General features: G+C 36.8%; 1 protein-coding gene across 3 annotated transcripts in view; it reads right to left on the minus strand.

Moving 5' to 3' along the window:
- Positions 1 to 2042: 2042 nt before the first annotated feature.
- Positions 2043 to 21884, minus strand: part of LOC107719940 (semaphorin-3D-like) — a 76856-nt gene continuing 57014 nt past the window's right edge. For all 3 annotated transcript variants that reach the window (XM_016527491.1, XM_016527493.1, XM_016527492.1), the window contains 16 exons: positions 15692 to 15852; positions 13976 to 14038; positions 12875 to 12994; positions 12575 to 12668; positions 11827 to 11955; positions 10821 to 10963; positions 9962 to 10076; positions 9789 to 9858; positions 9183 to 9327; positions 7838 to 8060; positions 6860 to 6948; positions 6031 to 6072; positions 5641 to 5798; positions 3872 to 3936; positions 3469 to 3602; positions 2043 to 3345 (listed from right to left, as the gene is read on the minus strand). In XM_016527491.1, the coding sequence (XP_016382977.1) occupies positions 2932 to 3345; positions 3469 to 3602; positions 3872 to 3936; positions 5641 to 5798; positions 6031 to 6072; positions 6860 to 6948; positions 7838 to 8060; positions 9183 to 9327; positions 9789 to 9858; positions 9962 to 10076; positions 10821 to 10963; positions 11827 to 11955; positions 12575 to 12668; positions 12875 to 12994; positions 13976 to 14038; positions 15692 to 15852 (2165 nt within the window). In that variant the 3' untranslated portion in view covers positions 2043 to 2931. The remainder of the gene's footprint in view (positions 3346 to 3468; positions 3603 to 3871; positions 3937 to 5640; positions 5799 to 6030; positions 6073 to 6859; positions 6949 to 7837; positions 8061 to 9182; positions 9328 to 9788; positions 9859 to 9961; positions 10077 to 10820; positions 10964 to 11826; positions 11956 to 12574; positions 12669 to 12874; positions 12995 to 13975; positions 14039 to 15691; positions 15853 to 21884) is intronic.

Consider the following 21884-nt stretch of genomic DNA (forward strand, 5'->3'; position numbering starts at 1 on the left):
ACACTTTTCCTACTGTGTTAACAGAAAAATGTCAAACAAATTTAGTATTTTGACAAGACGAATAAAAATAGCTAATAGGCTATTTTTGTACAACCTACATTTTTATTTTTTTTCTCTCTGCGACACTATTTTCCTATTGTGTTGTCAATGTTAAACATTTTTATTTTCTCTGACACTTTTTTTCCTACTGTGTTGCATCCTCTAGCTGGAAGAGTGATAAATGCTAAACAATACTGGGCAGCGAGAGAGAGGAAGTCCATGGCTTATGTAGGGTGTGTGATTGGCTGCAGCTGTGTGTGTAATCAGAGTGAAATGGATTGTGGGAACTGAAGTCCAGGGTGAGTGTGACAGTCTGTGTAGTGTAAGAGTCCATGTGGTGGATAATGACCTCTTGTGGTGAACAAAATCACTATTGATGAATTAGGAGATCATTACAGTATGAACATAACCAAAAATTGCAGTTCAACAACGACACCAGACTATGCATCGCTGGTGAGTGATACTTCAGTTATTGCTTCATAAGAATGTCATAGTATATAATATACTACCTAGGTTATACACTAAGAAATGTCTGTAAAATAGGACCCAATGTACTGTCTTAATATGTATTATTTCTTTTCACAGGTGTTTTACCCATTTTGTTGTTGGACATAAAATATCCAGAGGACGATCACAAGAACTTCCTGCCACTGATCTACAGCAAACACCAGTTCGTGTGACAGTCTGTGTAGTGTGAGAGTCCATGTGGTGGATAATGACCTCTTGTGGTGAACAAACGGAAGTTCATAGACCGGATTCGTGACACATCATCTGTTCATAAATAATGTCACTATTGATGAATTAGGAGATCATTACAGTATGAACATAACCAAAAATTGCACAGTTCAACAACGACACCAGACTATGCATCGCTGGTGAGTGATACTTCAGTTATTGCTTCATAAGAATGTCATAGTATATAATATACTACCTAGGTTATACACTAAGAAATGTCTGTAAAATAGGACACAATGTACTGTCTTAATATGTATTATTTCTTTTCACAGGTGTTTTACCCATTTTGTTGTTGGACATAAAATATCCAGAGGACGATCACAAGAACTTCCTGCCACTGATCTACAGCAAACACCAGTTCAACCTCAGGAATCAAATGAACCTCCGGCAAATGACATGAAACTCATACATTGTTTTGAACCATCTATGTCTGTACAAAGACAACTGCAATATCCTAATAATGTTTTTTTGTGTGTGTGTGTTTAATTGAATGCTAATACTGTTTTATTGGTGTGTTTTATTACCTGAATGCTAGTATCTATTACTGTGTTAGCTGAATGCTAATAATGTTTTCCTCATTGCTTTTTCAGTACGCTGAGCTGGACTTTTCAAAACTGCGTAAGATTTTTAATGTGTTGAATGAAGTCTCTATTGCTCACCAAGGCTGCATTTGTCTTCTCAAAAATACAGTAAAACCAGTAATATTATGAAAATTAGTATTAAATTATAGTATTAAATTATGCATTTCCAGCATTATTACTCCAGTTTGATCAGTCCATGATGATGAGAAATTACTCTAATATGATGATTTGCTGTTCAAGAAACATTTTAGATTATAAATGTTGAAAATGACTGCTGCTTAATATATTTTTTTATTTTTTAGGATTGTCTTATGAACAGAACAGCGTTTAATTGAAATGGAAATTTTTTGTAACATTAGATCATCTTTACTAATAATTTTGGTAAACTTAATGAGTCCTTGCTGAATAAAATGATTAATTTCTTTAAAAAAAACAAAAAACATTTTGAACAGTAGTATATAAAAGTCTAAAATCAGGTATTAGGATTTTAAATACATAGCAACCACTACCACATTAAAAGTATAGTATAGACCTATACGTCTGTGCTCCAGAAAAGCTAGAGAGAGACATAAATGAGTAACCCAACATGTGAGCTTCATTATATAGCCTAATCAACATACATTAAAACAATGTACATTTAGCGTTTTTTTAATCTAACTCACCACTTTAACCAACCAACCATGAACCTAGATTCCACAATGAGCCAAAGACAACTTTTAATTTAGTTATGGTGAAGAACAAAAGCATGATGATTCTGGAAGTCATTTTCATGGGCAGCGGAGAATATTTAAAGGCTCTTTGATCTTTAGAGCCCATTTTCTACTTACCATCCCCAGATGCTTTCACACACGAACACATCTTACACATACTGTACACACAAGGGCGCAGAGTGGAGAGATTTGCAAAGGAGTCATAAAACAAACACAATATTTACTCAAGGATGTTCTCAGGAAAGTGTAGAAGAGATTGTTCTGGAAGGGGAAGGAAACATATGAAGGGAACATCCTGGGCAAACTTCCTCTGAACATGGAGGCACCTGATGTTGTCAGAACAAACGTTAAATTTGTACATTTGACTGTATCAAGAGTCCAAATATAATAGTAATACAATGCTCTAGGGACTATTTAATCTACATGCCTAGTGAAAGCAAAAGAAGCCAGTTCATCTTTGCACCGCATTTCACTCAAAACAGTGCGTTAGCTTGTCCATTTTCAATATTAGCTTTCCAAGCATGCCTAGCATTTAGCATAGGTGCTTGTATTTCAAGGTTGACAAACAATATAATACAATTAAATGTATGTGAAATGTGGATGCCAGACTGTGCAAATTCATAACAGTTGCACAGCTACAGTCTGTTTGGTTAAACTGTGTTAAAGCTACATGCTAACACTAGCACAGGCTACAAAATAAAACTTAAGTGTGGACTTAATAGAAGAATAATACAGTTCTTATAGTCTGTAGCCTTTGTTGTTGTGCTAACATTAGCATTCGCTTGTTGTAGCTAGTCGGAATGTAGCCTTTAAGCTATAAACAGGATACTAATTGTCCAGATGAAGTCACACAGTCCTTCTCTTCATCAAAAGTCTGCCGTTTCACCTCCATCTAGAGGCCCGTTTGGTGGATTTTGTCGCCTAACCCTCGCTTTACGATTTTCAGACACCTGCTTCCACTTTAGCGTGCGAAGTTTCTGCTGTCGCCGTTTTTCACGGTACCAAAGTTGTTCACAGTACTCGTCGGCCGTTAGCCCGCTAACTCCCATTAGATGGAGTTCCTTGTAGCTCCGCGGCAAGGCCGCGTAATTTCCGGGATTGGTGTTCTGCGCTTTCGGCATGTGGTTCTGGGGGATGACGTGGAGCTCGTAGCGTGCTAGCGTGCGGGAGAACGAGTGTTCATAGGCTACGCAGAGGTACAGGCCAGCATTAGCGGATGCTAAGTGCTGGAGGAGGAGCCCGCGTTGCATGTGGATGAGGTTTTCTTCACCTGGAACCAACTGAGAGATAGAAAGGGGTTTGAGTTAGAATAGAAGTGAATGATTTAAGTGTATAGTTAGTTCTTTACATATTTTATGGTTTTTCACGATTAAATCTCTTAAAACAGGATGTGTTTGACAGACCTCTTTGCTGGTTTGGCTGTGGTTTGGCTGAATTATCCATTTGATCGTGGCTTGTGGTGAACGCGGGACACATTCCAGGAAGGTTGAGTTCGTCTCCACGGCGTAAACCGTCTTCAGCTCCGCATTCTCTGAACCTGTAGAGACGATTGGACAAAGTTTATTTTGTATTTATTTGGAATGTGTTTGTTTACTTCTTTAACAGCAAGGCCAAAAACTTGTATTAAGAGTGTAAACAAGATCAGTTTGGATTTCATATTGAACTGGTGCACACATCTTAGCATGTGTAAGTATCCATTTTGTACACTAGAGGGAGTAGTGTGCATTTTCTTTTTCCAGGACTGGCCAATATCACATACAACCTGAAGGTGGAAAGTGGTGAGGTGAACACAAAGTGATTTATTACCGTCTCTCATGTCCTGACACTGGCTCCAGGGGTCTCCATACCTCACATCCTGCCTCCGGGCACGCCTGCGGACCACAAGTGGACATCACTGACCCTTAGATTTATTATTTGACAGGTTTTCTGGTGGTTTTCGGTATTATAATTCAAGCCATTTTCAACTAATACTCCAAATAAAATTTATCCAAATTAACTGTAACCAAACCTACAATTTCTCCTCTGTTTGTTAATAAAACACAATAAAAAATGTATATATCTAAGACTGTAATCACTTCTACACTAAAAATGGTACAGAAACAATTTTCTCTCAGAAATTGCTAGTACATTTCACAAATAATTGCAAAGGAACAACAAGTAACGCATTGAAATTAAACATGACATTCTGAAGTACAAAGGCTGAAATAATATTTTCTTGTAAAGCATACTCCAATAATCTGTATTTACAAATTTGTAAAATATTGGTAACACTTTATTTTAAGATGTCCTTGTTACACGTTACATGTACTCATGATTCTAATAACAATAAATTATGCATAATTACATGCAAGTAACCCTAAGCCAAACCCTAGCCCTAACCCTAACCCTATAGTATATAGTATATAACCCTATAACAAGTAGTTAATTAATATTAAGGTCATTGCACACTAAGTCCGAATATTTCGTCCGAAATTTTCGCACATTAAAAAATAAATACGACCTCACGTTATGTCAATCACGTTTACACACTGCCTCCGAAATATTCGTCCGTCATAAAAAAATTCAGATCGGGTTCCATTTTTCCCATTTTTCGCATCCGTAGCAAGCATTTTGAGAGGTGTTTTGACAGTTCAGAGCCACCGTACAAGCGAACGCCAAAATCCAGAATGGCGATTGTCAAATTCATCCACTTCATCTCGCTGCACAAAGCACTGTATATAGATCCTTGCTCACTGAGTTCACAGAAATTGGTGGTCTTCTTTTTAATGTGGCTTTAATATCGCTAGCAAAAGCATCAAACTGAGCCACTGACATCCTGAAGAAAACTTTGAATCGCCCGTGATAATCCCACTGCTCCTTAATAAGGAGGGGGAACCCTCCATCCTCTCTATATCTCAGGATTGGATGGACCCAATATTTCCTTTCTTTTTCTTTTTTTAAGAAGCGAGAGGACAACAAAATCATCCTCACTGCTTGAAGACTCCATTTAGTGCTGTTTTGCGAATTTTTTCGCAATGGATTAATTAATACGCATCTGACACAGTGTGCAAGGTTTCTGTGCGTGATGAATTTTTAGGATTTCTAATGCAAAAAAACGCATACGAAAATTTCGGACTCAGTGTGCAGAGACCTTTACTCTGTACATAAATGTATAATTACACTGTAACAAGAACACCTTAAAATAAAGTGTAACCAAAATATTCTTAAAGTTTAATAAACCGTACCATTGTTATTTATGGTGTCCTTGTTACAGTATAATTACACATTTAAGTATACTGAGTAATATTAAGTAAATACATTGCTATATGGTTAAGACTATGGTTTGGTTTAGAGTTATTTGCATTTAATTATGCATAATTTATTGTTATTACTATAGTATAATATAGTTATTACTATAAGTATAGCAAGTAACGTGTAACAAGGACACCTTAAAGTGCTGCCATTTGTTATCATTGATTTAATGTTTCTTTTTTCAGAAACATTCATTTAAATAATTGCTAAAATGCTAAAACGATTAGGCCTATATGATTTTCTGACCAATGAGAATATATTAAATGTAATACAAAGGGAAGTACCTTTTGTTGCTGGGGAAGTAGTTAGTACAGGAGGACCCGTCCCAAGCGCAGTATGGGTCACGAGCTAGACAGCAGTCTACACACGCTTTACCATATAGCTCACACCTCTGCACAGGCAGCTGGACGACCCCTTCGTCACTGCTTACAAATAGCACTTGCTAGAGAAAAAAAATAATAATAAAATAAAACATGAGGATGTATGTCTAAATGTGATATAAAACAAACTAACCTTTAACAAATTACTTAAAAATGGTAATTAGAATGATAAACCCTTGACACACTTACAATGGATGTCTAAGAGGCAATACATTATGGTGGGTTTAAAAGAAAAAACATGAAGCTCCTATCGTTGTTAAAGTAAGTGGCCACCCACAAAACAAGCCCACTTACCCTCTTGGTGGAGAGCTCCATGCTTAGTATTGTGGTTTGAGTCTACAAAATAGAAAAAGAGAGAGAAAAAAAAATGTCAACACATAAAATGAATCATCTCCTGAACAAAGAGGAGGAAGATATGCATTGTTGGCGCTGAATAGGAGCAGCTCATCATAACAGGCCCTTGTGAAAGTTTTAAAGCTTTCTGCTCTGTTGGTTAATTTCTCCTTCATATATAGCAGCAAATGAGCCTTAACTCTTAAAACGACTTTCTTTCTCCAAATGGCAGGCAATGTCTGCTATCATATGTCTCCACAAAGTTTTGATTGATACTTACTGCTCTGTAATACGCATAATTACATTTTTGATACGGATAAAATCACTTGAAATATTTATTCATAATGTACAAACTAATTTTTGACTGGAGATTTGAGGGATGCAGTGGTGTAAAATGAAAACTCTAAGGTAAATGCTATTGTGAATCCATCATTCTACTACAGAACATTCTACATGCATCTCATATTAACCCTGTTGACTTCTGTTTGCTTTCATTCCTTTCATCCCCAGAGCAAAACCGAGACATTCCTCACTGTCTAAAGTTTTGGATAAATGAGATCTTCTTTTTGTTCACTAAACACAATATTCTTGGTGTAACGCTGCCTCTCCTGTCCCTGGGTTTGTTCACTTGAGTAGACAGACATGGGAAATCTGGTTTTCTTCTTTAGAGTTATTTTTGTTTGGGAAGTGCTTGACATGAAAACAACAACCAATAAGAGCCCAGGGTCAGAGGTCATGAGTCCAACAGATGGCAGGATAAACAAGAAGTGAGACAAAAAAAATGTATTACCTTGAAGACGTTAAGCTCTTCTAGAATGATTTCTTCAGTTTCCCAGTTCTCTTTAGGTACAGAGACCACCTTTAATACTCTGCCATCATCTGGAGATACAGAAGATTTGCCATGTGTGATTTCACTATACAGACAAGATAGATAGATAGATAGATAGATAGACAATGTGAGAACGATAGATAGTACGATAGAACAATGGATATAATGATATAATGATAGAAAGAACGAACAATAGAACAATACAATGATAGATAGATAGATAGATAGGAACGAACGAACAATAGATAGATAGATAGATAGATAGACAATGTTAGAACGATAGATAGTACGATAGAACAATGGATAAAATGATATAATGATAGAACGATAGAAAGAACGAACGAACGAACGAACGATAGATAGATAGATAGATAGATATTCACATCAAACTTCAACCTGAACCATCAATTGTAACATCTTTAAATATATCCCATAATGCACCCTTACTTCATTACCATGGTGAGTGAACACTGGCTTTTGGCATGTGGATTTATGCAGCACCCTGAGGGCTGACAGCTGTTACACTGTTCTAGTTCTATACACAGTAAGATTGCGAGTCGGCTCTCTGTACACACAGGTTAAGCATATTTGTCCTGAACAGTGTATCTATTTGCCCTAAATGATTCACTTAAATGTGGCAGAGTTCACGCATACACCCACCAGTCCAGGAGGACAAATGTTAGACAGGAAAAGAAACATTGGCTCCTCAGAATGTCAGGATAATCCCTGGCAACAGGACCACTGACCAGCGTGGGAACAGAGGTCGTCTTTGATAGCATTTACTGGATCTAGCAGTGATTTCCATATTTGCAGTGCAATTTTAGGTCTAATGCTTTTATAATAGAGAACACCAACGGCTAGTTGTCAAACTTTTTTAGTAGTACAAAAAATCCCATTCACTGAACACGTTGATCTTTTGTTGACTGCATTCCAACATACCTGTGCCAAGATGTAAGACATCATACTGGCCGTCCTCGGCATCAACCCTATCAACCACGAGCTTCTTCAGCCTGTAGGGGGTGTTGATCCGAGTGAAGACAGGACGCCTATGGATGGGCATCACTGGTTCCCACATCAGCTGATGGGTCCTCATGAAGCTCACAACATCATCTGGGAAATCTCGGGTGGACTTGTGCAAAGGGTCATAGGTTTCACTCGGACACTGAAGAGATATAGGAACTTTAGTTAAGCTTATATTCTGAAACCCTGTGGGGACTGAATTTGGAGTAACAGTCCCAGACTAAGGTAAAAATAGTCAAAAACATTTACGCAGATGTGGATTTTGGCCACTGTTCGAGATCATATTGGGGCAAGCATAATAATTCTTATTTATTCATATTGAGACAAGCAGTTTTGAAGGAATCTTCTGTTGTCATGAACAATTTGGTTTAGCGAAACCCCTCAAAACAGGACATGTTATACATATAGCATGATCTAGTATGATAAACTTGCTTTCTCACCTTGCCTGTGCAAAAGCAAGTTTTTACCAGCTTTTTCCTTGTAAAACCAATAAACATGGTGACCTTCAAACGATATGCGCAAAGGAAAGAGCATGACTGAATGAAATAAAACTCAAGTAGATCTATTTTACTATGTGTGAAACAATTCTAAAATATATTAATTGCACTTTCTAGTCCAGAGGTGTCCAAACCTGTTCCTGGAGGGCAAACATCCTGCAGAGTTTAGCTCCAACCAGCCTTCACACACTTGCCTGTATGTTTCTCGAAATCGTGAAGACCTTTATGAGCTGATTCAGGTGTATTTATTTATTGTAGGTGCTAATCTTTGCAGGACACTGGACCTCCAGGAACAGGTCTGGACACCCCTATTCTAGTCACCAAACCCCATAGTTTGAAAGGGTTTAGCTGTCAACTCACAGTTGAGGTCAACTTCGTGGTTATGACTTCGGCAACTAATGGAGCAGACCTCAAAGCCCTGATAATTGACTTCCTTTTGGTGACCTCACCACTAAAAGTCCACACTCCAGCCACTTCACTAACCGCACTGACGCGTGACCCCCAGAGTGCCTGCCGACATTTTTACAACCCCCTTGAGGCAGTGCAGCTAGTGCATGGAGTGGCTGGCCACATGGTTTCCAAGCTGCCCCAACATATCTGCAATCCAGTATCAATCGTAGATCTCAAATCTTGCTTGCACTTATGCTCACAACACCAAGATTACAGTTTGAAGTCCTTCAAGTTGCCAACAGAGAGAGGCATCCCTCCACATGACAAATCATCTTCACTTCTATACCAAACATAATTCCTTCCTGTTGAGAACTTACCGTCCCCGGCCGTGGATAAGGGATCTTCCCCTTGTACTCCATCCAGCGATAATCAGGGCTCTCCTTATGCGCAAAAGGCCCATTGAAGGCGGCTCGGATGGAGGTCATGGTATAGACGCAAACGGCTGAACCTTTGAAGACAGAGCTTTTGAAAAGGAAACATGTATTAGCCTGATGCCAGGTTAGAATAACAGAGTTCCTCAAGCTTGGTGACCTTTCACCCTCCCGTTTGGCCTCGAGCTATCCATTCCTTGGGTGGGACACCGAGACGGATTGTTCTAAATGGATCGGGAGTGGGGAGGAGAGCATCCTGTGACCAGATTGATTTTAGGGGCGTTTTGATACTGATGTCAGTTCACAAGACAAACTAAGATAATCAGATTTAGGTTGTTGGAACGAATAAAGGAGGTCTGAGAAACTGAAGAGTTAGTTAAATGGGAATGAGTGTGACGGATTGGTTGATTTGGATGGAGCCAATGATAATTTAGGAGTTGATGTAAACAAATATAACATTGACTGGAATGTAGCTCTAACAAGTTAAGAAGATTATGGGGTGGTGACCCAAAGAATGACTCATGAATCAGACTTTTCAAGTAATGAACCTACCTGGAAGTGGAGAAGACACCGTAGATGACTGGATTCTGTGGCTCTTTGGTCTCCAAGAGAAATATGTCCTCTAAAAATAAAAAATAAAAATGAGAAGAAAGGACGAGGATTGTAGTCTTGAGGAATGAGATTCTGAGTTCATGTTAACGTGTAATTAGAGTGTGTGAACATACCCAGCTTGTCAAAGTGTGTGTCCATGCCTCCAGGTCCTGGTACAGAGCACACCAGCCTGGCCTTCAGGAAGGTGCTCCAGCGATTAATCAAGCTTCGTTTTCCACCTATGTCATTCTAATGAAAACCAAGAACATGTAAGACTACACTATAGGACTTTTCTAATATAAACCAATTTTAAAACACTAGGCATCCTACACTTGCTCACTTTGTGTGAAAAACACACTGCCAGACCTTTAAGTTGTTCCAAACACAACAAACTCACGCAGAAACATAGCGCCTCATTGCTAGAAGAGGTATGACAAATGACAAAAATTTGTGTTCTAAAACTGGCTCAAAATATCTTTTGATAAAACATTTCTGATATCTTCCAACTGGATGGAATTATAGTTTGAAACAAAATTTTTGGAGTCTGTGCCCATTACTATGCAATTGTTTTTGAAATTGGTAAACTCCTGACTACCCAAAATATGCAGATTAGCTCTGACTTTCGGCAACTAGCGTCAATTCCTCCAGACTACAAATTGGGGCAAAAACCTGTGCAAAATTCGAATAGTGTTTTCCAGCCTTAAAGGGGTCATATGATGCGATTTCAAGTTTTCCTTTCTCTTTGGAGTGTTACAAGCTGATTGTGCATAGATAAGATCCCTGAAGTTGCAAAGACTAAAGTCTCAAAACCAAAGAGATATTCTTTATCAAATTTAAGACTCTGCCACGCCCCCCTAAAAGATGATACTGAAGCTTACACATTCATTCATTAGTGTCTACAATAGACTCATTGATACTTCATACCAGACAAAGGTCTTTTGGATCCATTTCACATTTTTATTGGCTCATTACGGCACTGGACTTGGCGCTCACCTTGCAGACACGAGCCACTCGACTGTAGATACGCTTGTCGAGCTGGTTGGACTCTACGGCGGTCTCTTTGAAGAAGAAGTAGACTTTGTCATCGTCCAAGCTGTGTGTGTCAGGGATGGAATATGATCCCACAAACTCCGGCTCTGTGAAAAGAAATTGGCATCAGAGTGAGGCTGGAGGATGTCACAAAAGTCAATTAGGCAGCACCAGTCACCCCAAAACAGTGGTTTCCAAAGGTTTCAGTCCATGAACCACCTTCTTATCCACTGCCAAAATTTTCTTAACCTGTATTTTGCCTTGTATTTTAGGAAAAATCACTACACATCTTTAAAACATGACACATTTTGTCCCTGTCTGCTGCAAGGAGTCTGATGCAAACATCACAGGTGACTGGATAAAATTTTTTAAAAAACTACCCCAAAAGGTAGCTGTTTGTAAGTTCTGTTTAAAAATTAATCCTTTTATTATAGTGATTTCCTTTAGATAATAACAAATTATCTAAGCTAACATCGATTTGGGTAGCTGTATGCTAATCGAACAAACTAATATGTTGATTGTATGCTAAGCTAAGAGGCTAAATGACAACTTTATGCTAAGCTAACAAGCTAATAAGTTAGAAATATACTAAACTAACAGTCTAATTTGTTAGCAGTCTGCTTTGGTAGTCAGATAACTGATAGCTTGTAAGCCAATTAAAGAAATATACTCCAAATGTTTAATTTGATCATTTACAGCTTTGGTTGTGTTACTTATGATTTTAAAATGTTAATTGTCATATGTTAGACCTTCTTGCTTCCTAATTAAATTGGGCAAAACTGTGTTTAGAATTGTGATATCAACAATAATTTGGTGTTTTAACCTATCAGCAATGTGAAAGTTTATTTATCAATGAAACTTTTTAGCAATACAAATATTTTCTTGCACCCATACTAGCCTACCTTGGGAACTAAGGCCATGTTGTCTTTGCACACACAATAAAAACAGAATTTTTCATTTCACTTCTCACCATTTAGCCACTGGTCCTGGTAAGCTTCAGTGCGGATATAGTGTTGATTGCTGCTATGCACAGATGTGCGAAAAATGGCAGCGTTTGTTCCCATGAAGTCTACTGACGTCCCAGCATACAGGTCCCCATCTAAAGTGAGCATTAATAGCCATTTAATGAAAATCACATTTAGAACGACTTAAAATGACAAATGATTTTTCATGATACATAGCTCATTTTTAATGATTCTACCCTCTGACTCCAGATCCTTTGTCAAAATACTCTGTTTTACAGCAGCTTGTGTGAAAAGGAAATTTCGATTATTCCAAAGACATCATTAAATGGTCAAAAAGGTCTCCGGTTGCAGTAATAGCCTTTAATTAGGTAGCATATGGTTTATGCATTAAGGTCTTCTGGGCTATACATGCCTTAAAAAAAAAAAAAAGCTAAATATAATATAAATTTTGCAGCTGTGGTTCATTTCCTGACCACACTGTAACAGCAACTAAGCAATTTCTAAAAACTCCTTTAAGTCAAATTACTGCATAGTAAGTGTCCAAAGAAGACAAATATGGGTGACAACCTGTTTACTGGGGGAACTTCCAAATTTCCCCACACAAGCTAACATCTGGCCAGGATTTATACGGATCCAATTATCAATGACTCATATGGGAGTACGTCTAACAATTTTTGTGCATGTTTTCTCAGTATTTTTGTCTACAAAGGGATCATGGGTTGTTTTTGAAGACATTGTGTTCAGGAGACTCACCTGTCAGTCGGGCGGTAAAGGGCTCCTGTGGACTGAAGGGACATTTTCCTCTCCCGGATTCTCCAATTTGGCTGAGGAGCCGGAAAGTGGGTTTCTGGCATACCAAGACAAGACTGTCACTCTCTTTGCACCATTACCCTCATTATTAGTTCAGCTCTACGGTCAATAACTCTCAGCGGTTTCTGTAGGGTCCAATTCTCCCCGTAACTCCTCATTTGCATAAGATAACAATCTTAAATGACCCTTAAAAGTGTTTACTGCCTTTCACACTGTTGGCCAAAAAATAGACAGTCTGCTCACCTCAAGATTGTGTCCCAGGTCAATGTACGTGCATTGTGGGTGGAACGCACCGGTTCCACATACATAGACGTGAGTTTTATTGAAGGGCTGTAGGAGTCTCACGTAATTGGCACAGTCCATCTGAGAGATACATGTGGTATTTGATTAAAAGCATGACTTTAAAGAGTTATGGTGAGGATAGGTGGATATGAAGCATTTTAAATCACACAGTAATGCACCCCCCATAGTGCCATAAATATGACTTTTTCAGCTTTTATTCTTATCTTAGTCTGTGAAAGCACTTAATTAAAAAGACATCTATGGGTCCTCGAAAGCTTTACTTTTTCTTTGTGCCCTTTTAAAGTTACTTACCGATAGATTCTTTCCAGCATATTTGCAGCGTTCAGTGTGTTCCTGTCCAGCTGGCCAGTGAATCTAAAAATAAAAGAGACCCAAGGAACGGAAAATAATGCATAGCAAAACAACACATTATCATTGTAAGTTTGGGTTGTTTCAAACGTTCAAAGCATATACTGTGTATATATATATATATATATACACACACACACATTTATTGAATACATTATTTTAAAAAATATATTTAAAAATAACATTAGATTTAGCTAATAATGATTTAATATCTGAAAATAGTCATTACTTTTGTAATTATTGTAATGTAATTATTAAAATTTTTTTTACACCCCTTTTTGACTTATTACTTTTTAAAACTTGTAGATTTTGTTAATGTTCTTGTAAAAACCTGAGCTGAGTTGATTAGCACAGACCCTCCTAGCCTTACTACCATCATTACTCAACAATCTGCATGCCTCTCAAATTGTAATCATTTCCATGTGGAAATAACGTCCAGGTATTGACCTAATCATTAGCTGGCAATCAGCACACTGTACATAATCATATAATTGGGAGATTGAGAACCTGGCGTGCTTTAGTTCTTATGAAGATCACGTATGTATGGCTGTGCCATGACCTTACGTTCGACCTCAGCATTTCTTGCAGGCGTCTTTTGGTATTTCACTATTATAAAAGACAGAATAAATTAATATTGAACCAACTGTAATGTTTATCTTTACTTTTTCTTTGTGCCCTTTTAAAGTTACTTACCGATAGATTCTTTCCAGCATATTTGCAGCGTTCAGTGTGTTCCTGTCCAGCTGGCCAGTGAATCTAAAAATAAAAGAGACAGTTTTCCCAAGGAACGGAAAATAATGCATAGCAAAACAACACATTATCGTTGTAAGTTTGGGTTGTTTCAAACGTTCAAAGCATATACTGTGTATATATATATATATATACACACACACACATTTATTGAATACATTATTTTAAAAAATATATTTAAAAATAACATTAGATTTAGCTAATAATGATTTAATATCTGAAAATAGTCATTACTTTTGTAATTATTGTAATGTAATTATTAAAATTTTTCGTACACCCCTTTTTGACTTATTACTTTTTAAAACTTGTAGATTTTGTTAATGTTCTTGTAAAAACCTGAGCTGAGTTGATTAGCACAGACCCTCCTAGCCTTACTACCATCATTACTCAACAATCTGCATGCCTCTCAAATTGTAATCATTTCCATGTGGAAATAACGTCCAGGTATTGACCTAATCATTAGCTGGCAATCAGCACACTGTACATAATCATATAATTGGGAGATTGAGAACCTGGCGTGCTTTAGTTCTTATGAAGATCACGTATGTATGGCTGTGCCATGACCTTACGTTCGACCTCAGCATTTCTTGCAGGCGTCTTTTGGTATTTCACTATTATAAAAGACAGAATAAATTAATATTGAACCAACTGTAATGTTTATTTAGCGGTAATGGTGTGTAGTGGAGAATTAAGGCTAGAAGTATGCAAATGCAGACACGAATGCCTGGCAAACACATTGCAAGCTCACATTGCAAATTGATTTTACATACTAACCTCCATATTCAAGGGGGCGATAAAGGCACGTTCAAATATCTGTGTTGTTATTAAACTGTGTGCTATTATTCAAGAAGCTAGCTATAAACAGTCAAGTTGAGTAGCTTAAGCTAGCTCTATTTAAAAATCCGAACTGCCAATAAAAAAACGAAGACGAAGACAAAGGTGATGACAACGAAGAAGCTTTAGCTAATTAGCTCAGTAAGAATATCCTCAAACTTGCTTTGCAGTAGCGACAGTTGACTTGAAAACTGTGAAAAAAGACACCAAGCTAATGCTAATTCACTATAGCCAGCAGCAAGGCTATAGTTTTCAACACACATTGCGGTTCAAGTCAAACGTGAGTACGTAGCTAGAAGCGACTTTGTGTTTTGCCATGTTGCTAGTCAATTTTAAGTCAATTTTATTTAAATAGCACTTTTCACAATACACATTACAGAAAATCGTAATGTCAGTGTTCATAATATCTTAATATCGTTAGAACTTTGTGACAATAAAGTTTACATTTTGCAATGATATAAACAATCAAGCAATTGTGATTTGCTATATAGTATAAATATATTGTTTTACGTGAATAATATGCGCAGATAAAACTTTACATGTAGAGCTGTGCGATAATATAGTTTACATTTTGTAAGTTTACAATTTTGTATAGTTACAACTTACAACTGTAGGTATACTACAGTACATACGTTTTTTTTTCCCATATACTTTTACAAACCCTGTAACTTCAGAGAGGCCACGAAAACAGCATTACAGATCTACAGATTCATGTGAACAGTAAAACATTGTAGTCATGGCCTGTTTTCACTTTAGTGACCCTTATCCTCGCGATCGGTAAATGACATCATGCGCTGTCAGCTGGTGGTAGTTGTGCGCGCTGACCTTGCGTGCCGGTTGGGTGAAGCTGTCAGAGTTTAGCATGTAGATGTGGTCTCGGCCTCCGACCAGCAGCCATCCGCGGTCCTCATCCAGCAGTAAGGCCTGGTACGCTCCCCCCTCTCCACCATCCCAGAACACAGCAGAGCTGTTCCTCGACCTCAGTTCTGCCAGAAAACGACAGTTAGGTTTTACTAAAATGTGACATTTTCAAACATGTTCTGAACACCCAAATGTTATGGTAACACAAGACCTGAAATAGAATATTCAATATGTCAATTAAACATAAGCTACACTCTTAAAAATAAAGGTTCCAAAAGGGGGTTTTCGCAGTGTTACTATATTAATCATTTCGGGTTCCCCAAAGAACCTTTCAGTGAACAGCTTTTTCTTAGTGTGAAGAACATTTTAATAATTTAAAGAATATTTTTCCGCTATAATGAACTTTTTGTGCAATGGAAAGATTCCATGGATTTTAAAGGTTCTTCAAGGAACCATCAATGCTAATAAAAGACCTTAAAGAATATTTTTCCGCTATAATGAACTTTTTGTGCAATGGAAAGATTCCATGGATTTTAAAGGTTCTTCAAGGAACCATCAATGCTAATAAAAGACCTTTATTTTTAAAAGCGTAGAAGAACCATTTTAGGTTCTCCAAAGAACCTTTCAGTGAATAGTTCTTGAAATAACCATTTTTCCCTTAGTGTGAAGAACGTTTTAATAATCTAAGAACCGTTTTCCACTATAAAGAACCTTTTGCATTGAAAAGGTTCCACGGGTGTTGAAGGTCTTTCATGGAACCACACTCTTAAAAATAAAGCTTCTTTACTGGCACTGATGGTTCCATGAAGAAACTTAAAAATCCACATAACTTTTCCATTCCACAAAAGATTCCATGGTGCCATGAAGAACCTTTAACATTCATGGAATCTTTCAAGGTTCTTTATAGTGGAAAAGGATCTTTTAGAACTTCCTGGTGAATAATTCTTAAAAGAACCACTTTTGTTAGTGTGAAGAACATTTTCAATAACCTGAAGAAACTTTGGTCCAACTTTATATTAAGTGGCCTTAACTACTATGTACTAACATCAAAACATAAGTACAATGTACTTATTGTGTTCATATTGTATTGCAAAACACTTTTGCTGCTATTGAGGTGGGATACGGGGAAGGTTAGGGACAGGTTTGGTGGTATGGGTAGGTTTAAGGGTGGGTTAAGGTGTAAGGGATGGGTCAACTGTGTAATTATAAATGTAATTACAGAAATTAATTACAGATGTAATTACATGCAGGTATTTTTAAAATATAAGTACAATGTAAAACCATGTATGTACGCAATAAGCGCATTGTACCAAATTATTAATTTAAATGTAAGTACATAGTAGTTAAGGCCACTTAATATAAAGTGGGACCGAAACTTTTTTCCACTATAAAGAACCTTTTGCGTAATGGATGTTAAAGGTTCTTCATGGACCCATCAATGGCAATAAAGATCCTTTATTTTTAAGAATGTGTTTTACTGCATAGACCTATTTTGAAAGGATTGTGTTGCAGTTTGAAGTTTGTTAGATCAAGGTCATTGCCAGGTGGTTCTGATCTTTGATAGATTTGGAAAATAAATATGTCAATCATACGCTGAAGTGGTTTCGGCATGCTCTCATTGCAGATTACAAATATCTGCGTTCCCCTACAACGGCATTCGCACACAATTAAACATGATGCATTTCTCATATAAACACATTCAGACGCGTCCACATCTCCACAAAACCCCCTCGCTGGTGCTTAAACAGGCAAAAACAACTCTCCTAATTAAGGCCAATTAACCCTCAACACGCTCTTTGACAGCTGCACTCCTGCCACCCACAATTCCAGTGGGACGAGGGGCCCACATATTCAGCATAAGTGTGCATGATTACAAGTCGACAACTGATTTGACTAGCAAAACGTCCAGCTCATGGAGGTGTCAGGCATGTTGTGGTGAGGGGAGGACTGCGGTAATAAACTTTGACAGGTGTTTTCTTAGCCGCACTCTCTGCCTTGATATCGATGAAAGGGAGTCGAGATGTTGCACAAGAAATAGCTCAAGGTCTAGAGACGGCATTTTTGGCTTCATGGTCTCTCTGGCTGGGTCATGTCAAGGTGAAGGTTAAATGATGCATCTGGATGTTGCTTTCTGTTCTTCATCTTTTCTTGTCTTTTTTTAAACATGGCATTAAGTAATAGTATGTTACAAAGTTTGCATATTTTTACATTTATCTCCAGCAACATTTGGTTTTTATAGAAGCCGGTTTCTGCCACTGAATAAAAAATAAAAAAAAGGTCATTACGACTTTTTTTTTAAAGTAAAATTACGATTACGATTACGAATTTCTTCTTAGAATTGCGTAATACAAACTCGCAATTCTGAATTTTTCTCAGAGCTGCATGATATGAAGTCACAACTGTGAGTGATGAAGTCAAAATTGAAAGATATAAATTCTTTTGACTGACTTTTTCTTTTGACTGAGTTTTTTATATCATGGATTTTATACCATATCATTTTATATCATTCTGAGAATTTATATCATGCAATACTGACTTTATAACTCACAACTGCAAGTTTAAATCACGCAATTCTAAGAAAAAAAGTTAATTTCTTATAGAATTGCATAATATAAACTCTAATTATATATTAATTATTTAATTTCATTTATTTGTTTGTTTGTTTGTAACTTAACCCAGCCTTTGTCTTGGCTTTAATTTCCAATTATAAATTAGATTTAATAAACTAAGTGCCATTTTGCAACATGCATGAATTCTCTATGAATTATAAAATAAACAAATGCTTCAAAAATGTTGACCATAATTTTAGTATTCTTGTTATATTAATTTCACATTGCCTTATATCCCAGCTAACAAAAATACGCTCTGAGAAGAATGTTTTGCTAATGTTACCATTAAGTTATAAACAGTTTATTACGTGTTAACTCCAAGTTAACATCCAACTTAAACGTTTTAGAAAAAAAAAAAAGTTCCATGAACGATGTAAATTAGTAATATTTTTTGCTAACATTTTGAAACATTATTAAAGACCAGATAACATTGAACAAGCCTTCTTTAGCGTTTCTGGAAGAACGTTTGTTCATAACCTTTATTATAACTATGCTTATAAACAATATACTCAGAGACAGCAAAGTTTGTGTGTTATGAAAGGCCATGTTAACTTTATGACAAGCATTTGCATCGCAAACCGTGTGAAATATGAAGCCCATTTATGTGAAAAACATGTTTCTACACTGCCATTAAAACAGAAAAAATATCCAGGATTGTGGTCCACTAAAATACAAAGTTAAATACAGAGTTAATTACTGAATAACTTGTATAATCAAAATGAATGCAATTAGGATCTGTGATTAATGCAAGCCAAATGTCTTCCTGGATTATATTTCTCTTCCTGCTGCAGTTTTCATCCTCCATTAAAGCTGCACATTGCATGACTCACCATTAAAGGAATTCTTAGATGACAGAAGGAGATTTCTCACTGACAACAAAAATAAATCTCATAATTGGGGCATGTTGATGCTATCCATCATGAAAGCCATTTAGCACAGAGGCCAACATACAAGTCACAGCACCTGCTGGAATCCTTTCCAGCGCAGCTTCCAGCGCTGCGTTATAATGTTTCCGGAAGGCAGCGGCTCTTCGTCAGCTCTGGAGAATTTGGCATCATTTCATATTGAGAGTTCAAACACAGGCGACCCATACTTTTACTTAATTTTTTATTTTTTTTAAGATCTCATGTTGATCAATTTCAGTGTTGAACTCCACTTTTTCTAAGTTTGTATTATTTTTTTAAACTTGGATCATTGAATATTACATATTAACTATAAAAAGATCTTTCTTTCTTTATTTCTTTATTTGTTTGTTTTTCAATGTAGGGGGGGCTTACAATGACTTACAAAGATACATAACAGTTACAAGTGTATGCACTACTTGCTTTATGCAAGCACTATATAGGATAAATCACTATACAGGATTTACCCTATTATACTTTATCGACACAAATTGATAGGTGAAACAACAAACAGCCACCCACAAATAGTCTATAAACAAAGCATCAGGCTGTCTGAGTTCACATGAACAACGGTTAAAGTTACTCGTCGTCAGGCTACAGAAGAACACCATAATTCCTCCGTTCAATTAGGCCTAAGACATCGAGAGTCACGCAGACCTATAACAACCCAGCCACAACACATAATTGCGAATAACATGCCTTACCTTAACACAGAATCGACCACAGAGTCCAATGTTTATATTTTTTCTACGAATCTTTGAGTTAACATGTACTAAACATGAGTGGAATTTGCACCGCAGCGCCCCCACACCTTGATGCTCATGACAAGAATAGCATGTATAGTTATCTTTATTGAAGTGAATTAGGTTTAAATCGCCGTCATGCATAAATGAATGATATTTTTGCAATTTTACACATAATAATCCACGATGATCACATTACACAAAACTGAAATTGCACGTCAAAATAACACATTGTCAATATTTTTTGAGACCCCCCAAAATTTCACAAATCCCGTTTTCAGGGGAGCCCATGTCTTATTAAGGGGAGCCGAGCTCCCCCTAGCTCCCCCGTAGTTCGCACCCTGTATATAATGTAGAAATTATTTATTTTTTAGACTTTGTATGTACTTTTTATTTATAAATTAATTTTATTAATAGTAAAAAAATACAATGAATATTAAATTATTCCATGGTAAAATATTCATGTTGTGATTTTTATTTATTTATTTATTTTTACGTTGACACAGAATTAAAACCTTGATCTTTATTTTTTTTTTTAAAACTGAAAAAGAGCTTTGAAGTTTAAATATATATATATATATATATATATATTTTTTTTTTAATAAACCCATTAAATACACAGTAAGCTCATCTGTACTCTCCAGTGATGGTCTGTGTTTTGTTCGCTAGTTTGTTCAGAGCGTTCACATATAGAGTGAAAACGGCGCTTGCATCATACAATCACACTCGACATCTTTATTTTATTGTCGATAAAAGAAACAACCTCCCGATGAGATCATGGCCATAGAGAGTCTAGCATTGATCATGTGTCATGCGCAGGATCGGGAGCATTTCCCACAATGTCGTTTAATACGGATTTCTGATAAATGAAGAAAAATCCCCCTTTCCCACCCACTTCCTAAACACACACATTCTCATTACCTAAAGTCTTAAAAACAAGCACGGCCACAAAAGCCTCTTTTCCTTACATCACACAGAGACGCATCTGGTTGTGACTCCACCCGGTCCATTGAGTCCTTCTATCAGCATGATGGACAGACTTTCTCAGGCTTTTAAGGTGCTGGACCAGCATACAGGTCCATATGATAGTATTTCACATTGAGGTCTAGCCAAAATTCGAGAGGAAATGGTTTCCATTAATGCGTCCCAGCCTTAAAACATCTAAGCACTGACGTTTGTTCATTATATGATGGTTTGGAACACTTATAAGTCATAACTGAACATACGACTGAAATACATTCGTGCTATGCTACTTAGCAACTAAACTAGCGTGCTAATTGACTCCACTGGCCTGTATGTGATGAAATGATTAGGGTTGTAAGACTGAGGGGGTTACGGCGTTCAGCCTTGAGATCTTCAACGCTTATAAAGACTGACGCGCACATCTGGTCGACATGATACAGCTGCAATCGAGCGCTCTGGAATGATCCATTCATAAATGTTTGAACTCCTCCATTACATAATTTCAAGTGTTTAATGAGTTGCTGAGTTCTTTATTTCCGAGATATTTGCCAACCTGTTTCCAGGCGTATTTCAGCAACCACACAAGTAGAGGCTGATATATTAATAGTATTGTTGTACATAATATTGTTTGTTTGATCCATTAATGTGTTTAGCTTGCTGTCAACCATTTTGGATATTTATTGTATTATTCAGAACGTCATGTTTGGACATCTTGGGAACCGCTAGTGGCGAGATGTCACTTTCCATGACAAAAATAGTGCTTAAAGTCAGCTTGATTTCTTCTTCAACAAAAGGTCAGTAAACGTCAGGAGCTTAACCTTCAGAAAGCTGTTCGTTCATAACAGGAGACAAAACTGTTTATATTTATATGAAATTGTATATATATATATATATATATATATATATATATATATATATATATATATATATATATATATAT

This window comes from Sinocyclocheilus rhinocerous, unplaced genomic scaffold (genome assembly GCF_001515625.1).
Source record: "Sinocyclocheilus rhinocerous isolate Xijiao unplaced genomic scaffold, SAMN03320098_v1.1 scaffold2466, whole genome shotgun sequence".
Classification (NCBI taxonomy): Eukaryota; Metazoa; Chordata; class Actinopteri; order Cypriniformes; family Cyprinidae; genus Sinocyclocheilus; species Sinocyclocheilus rhinocerous.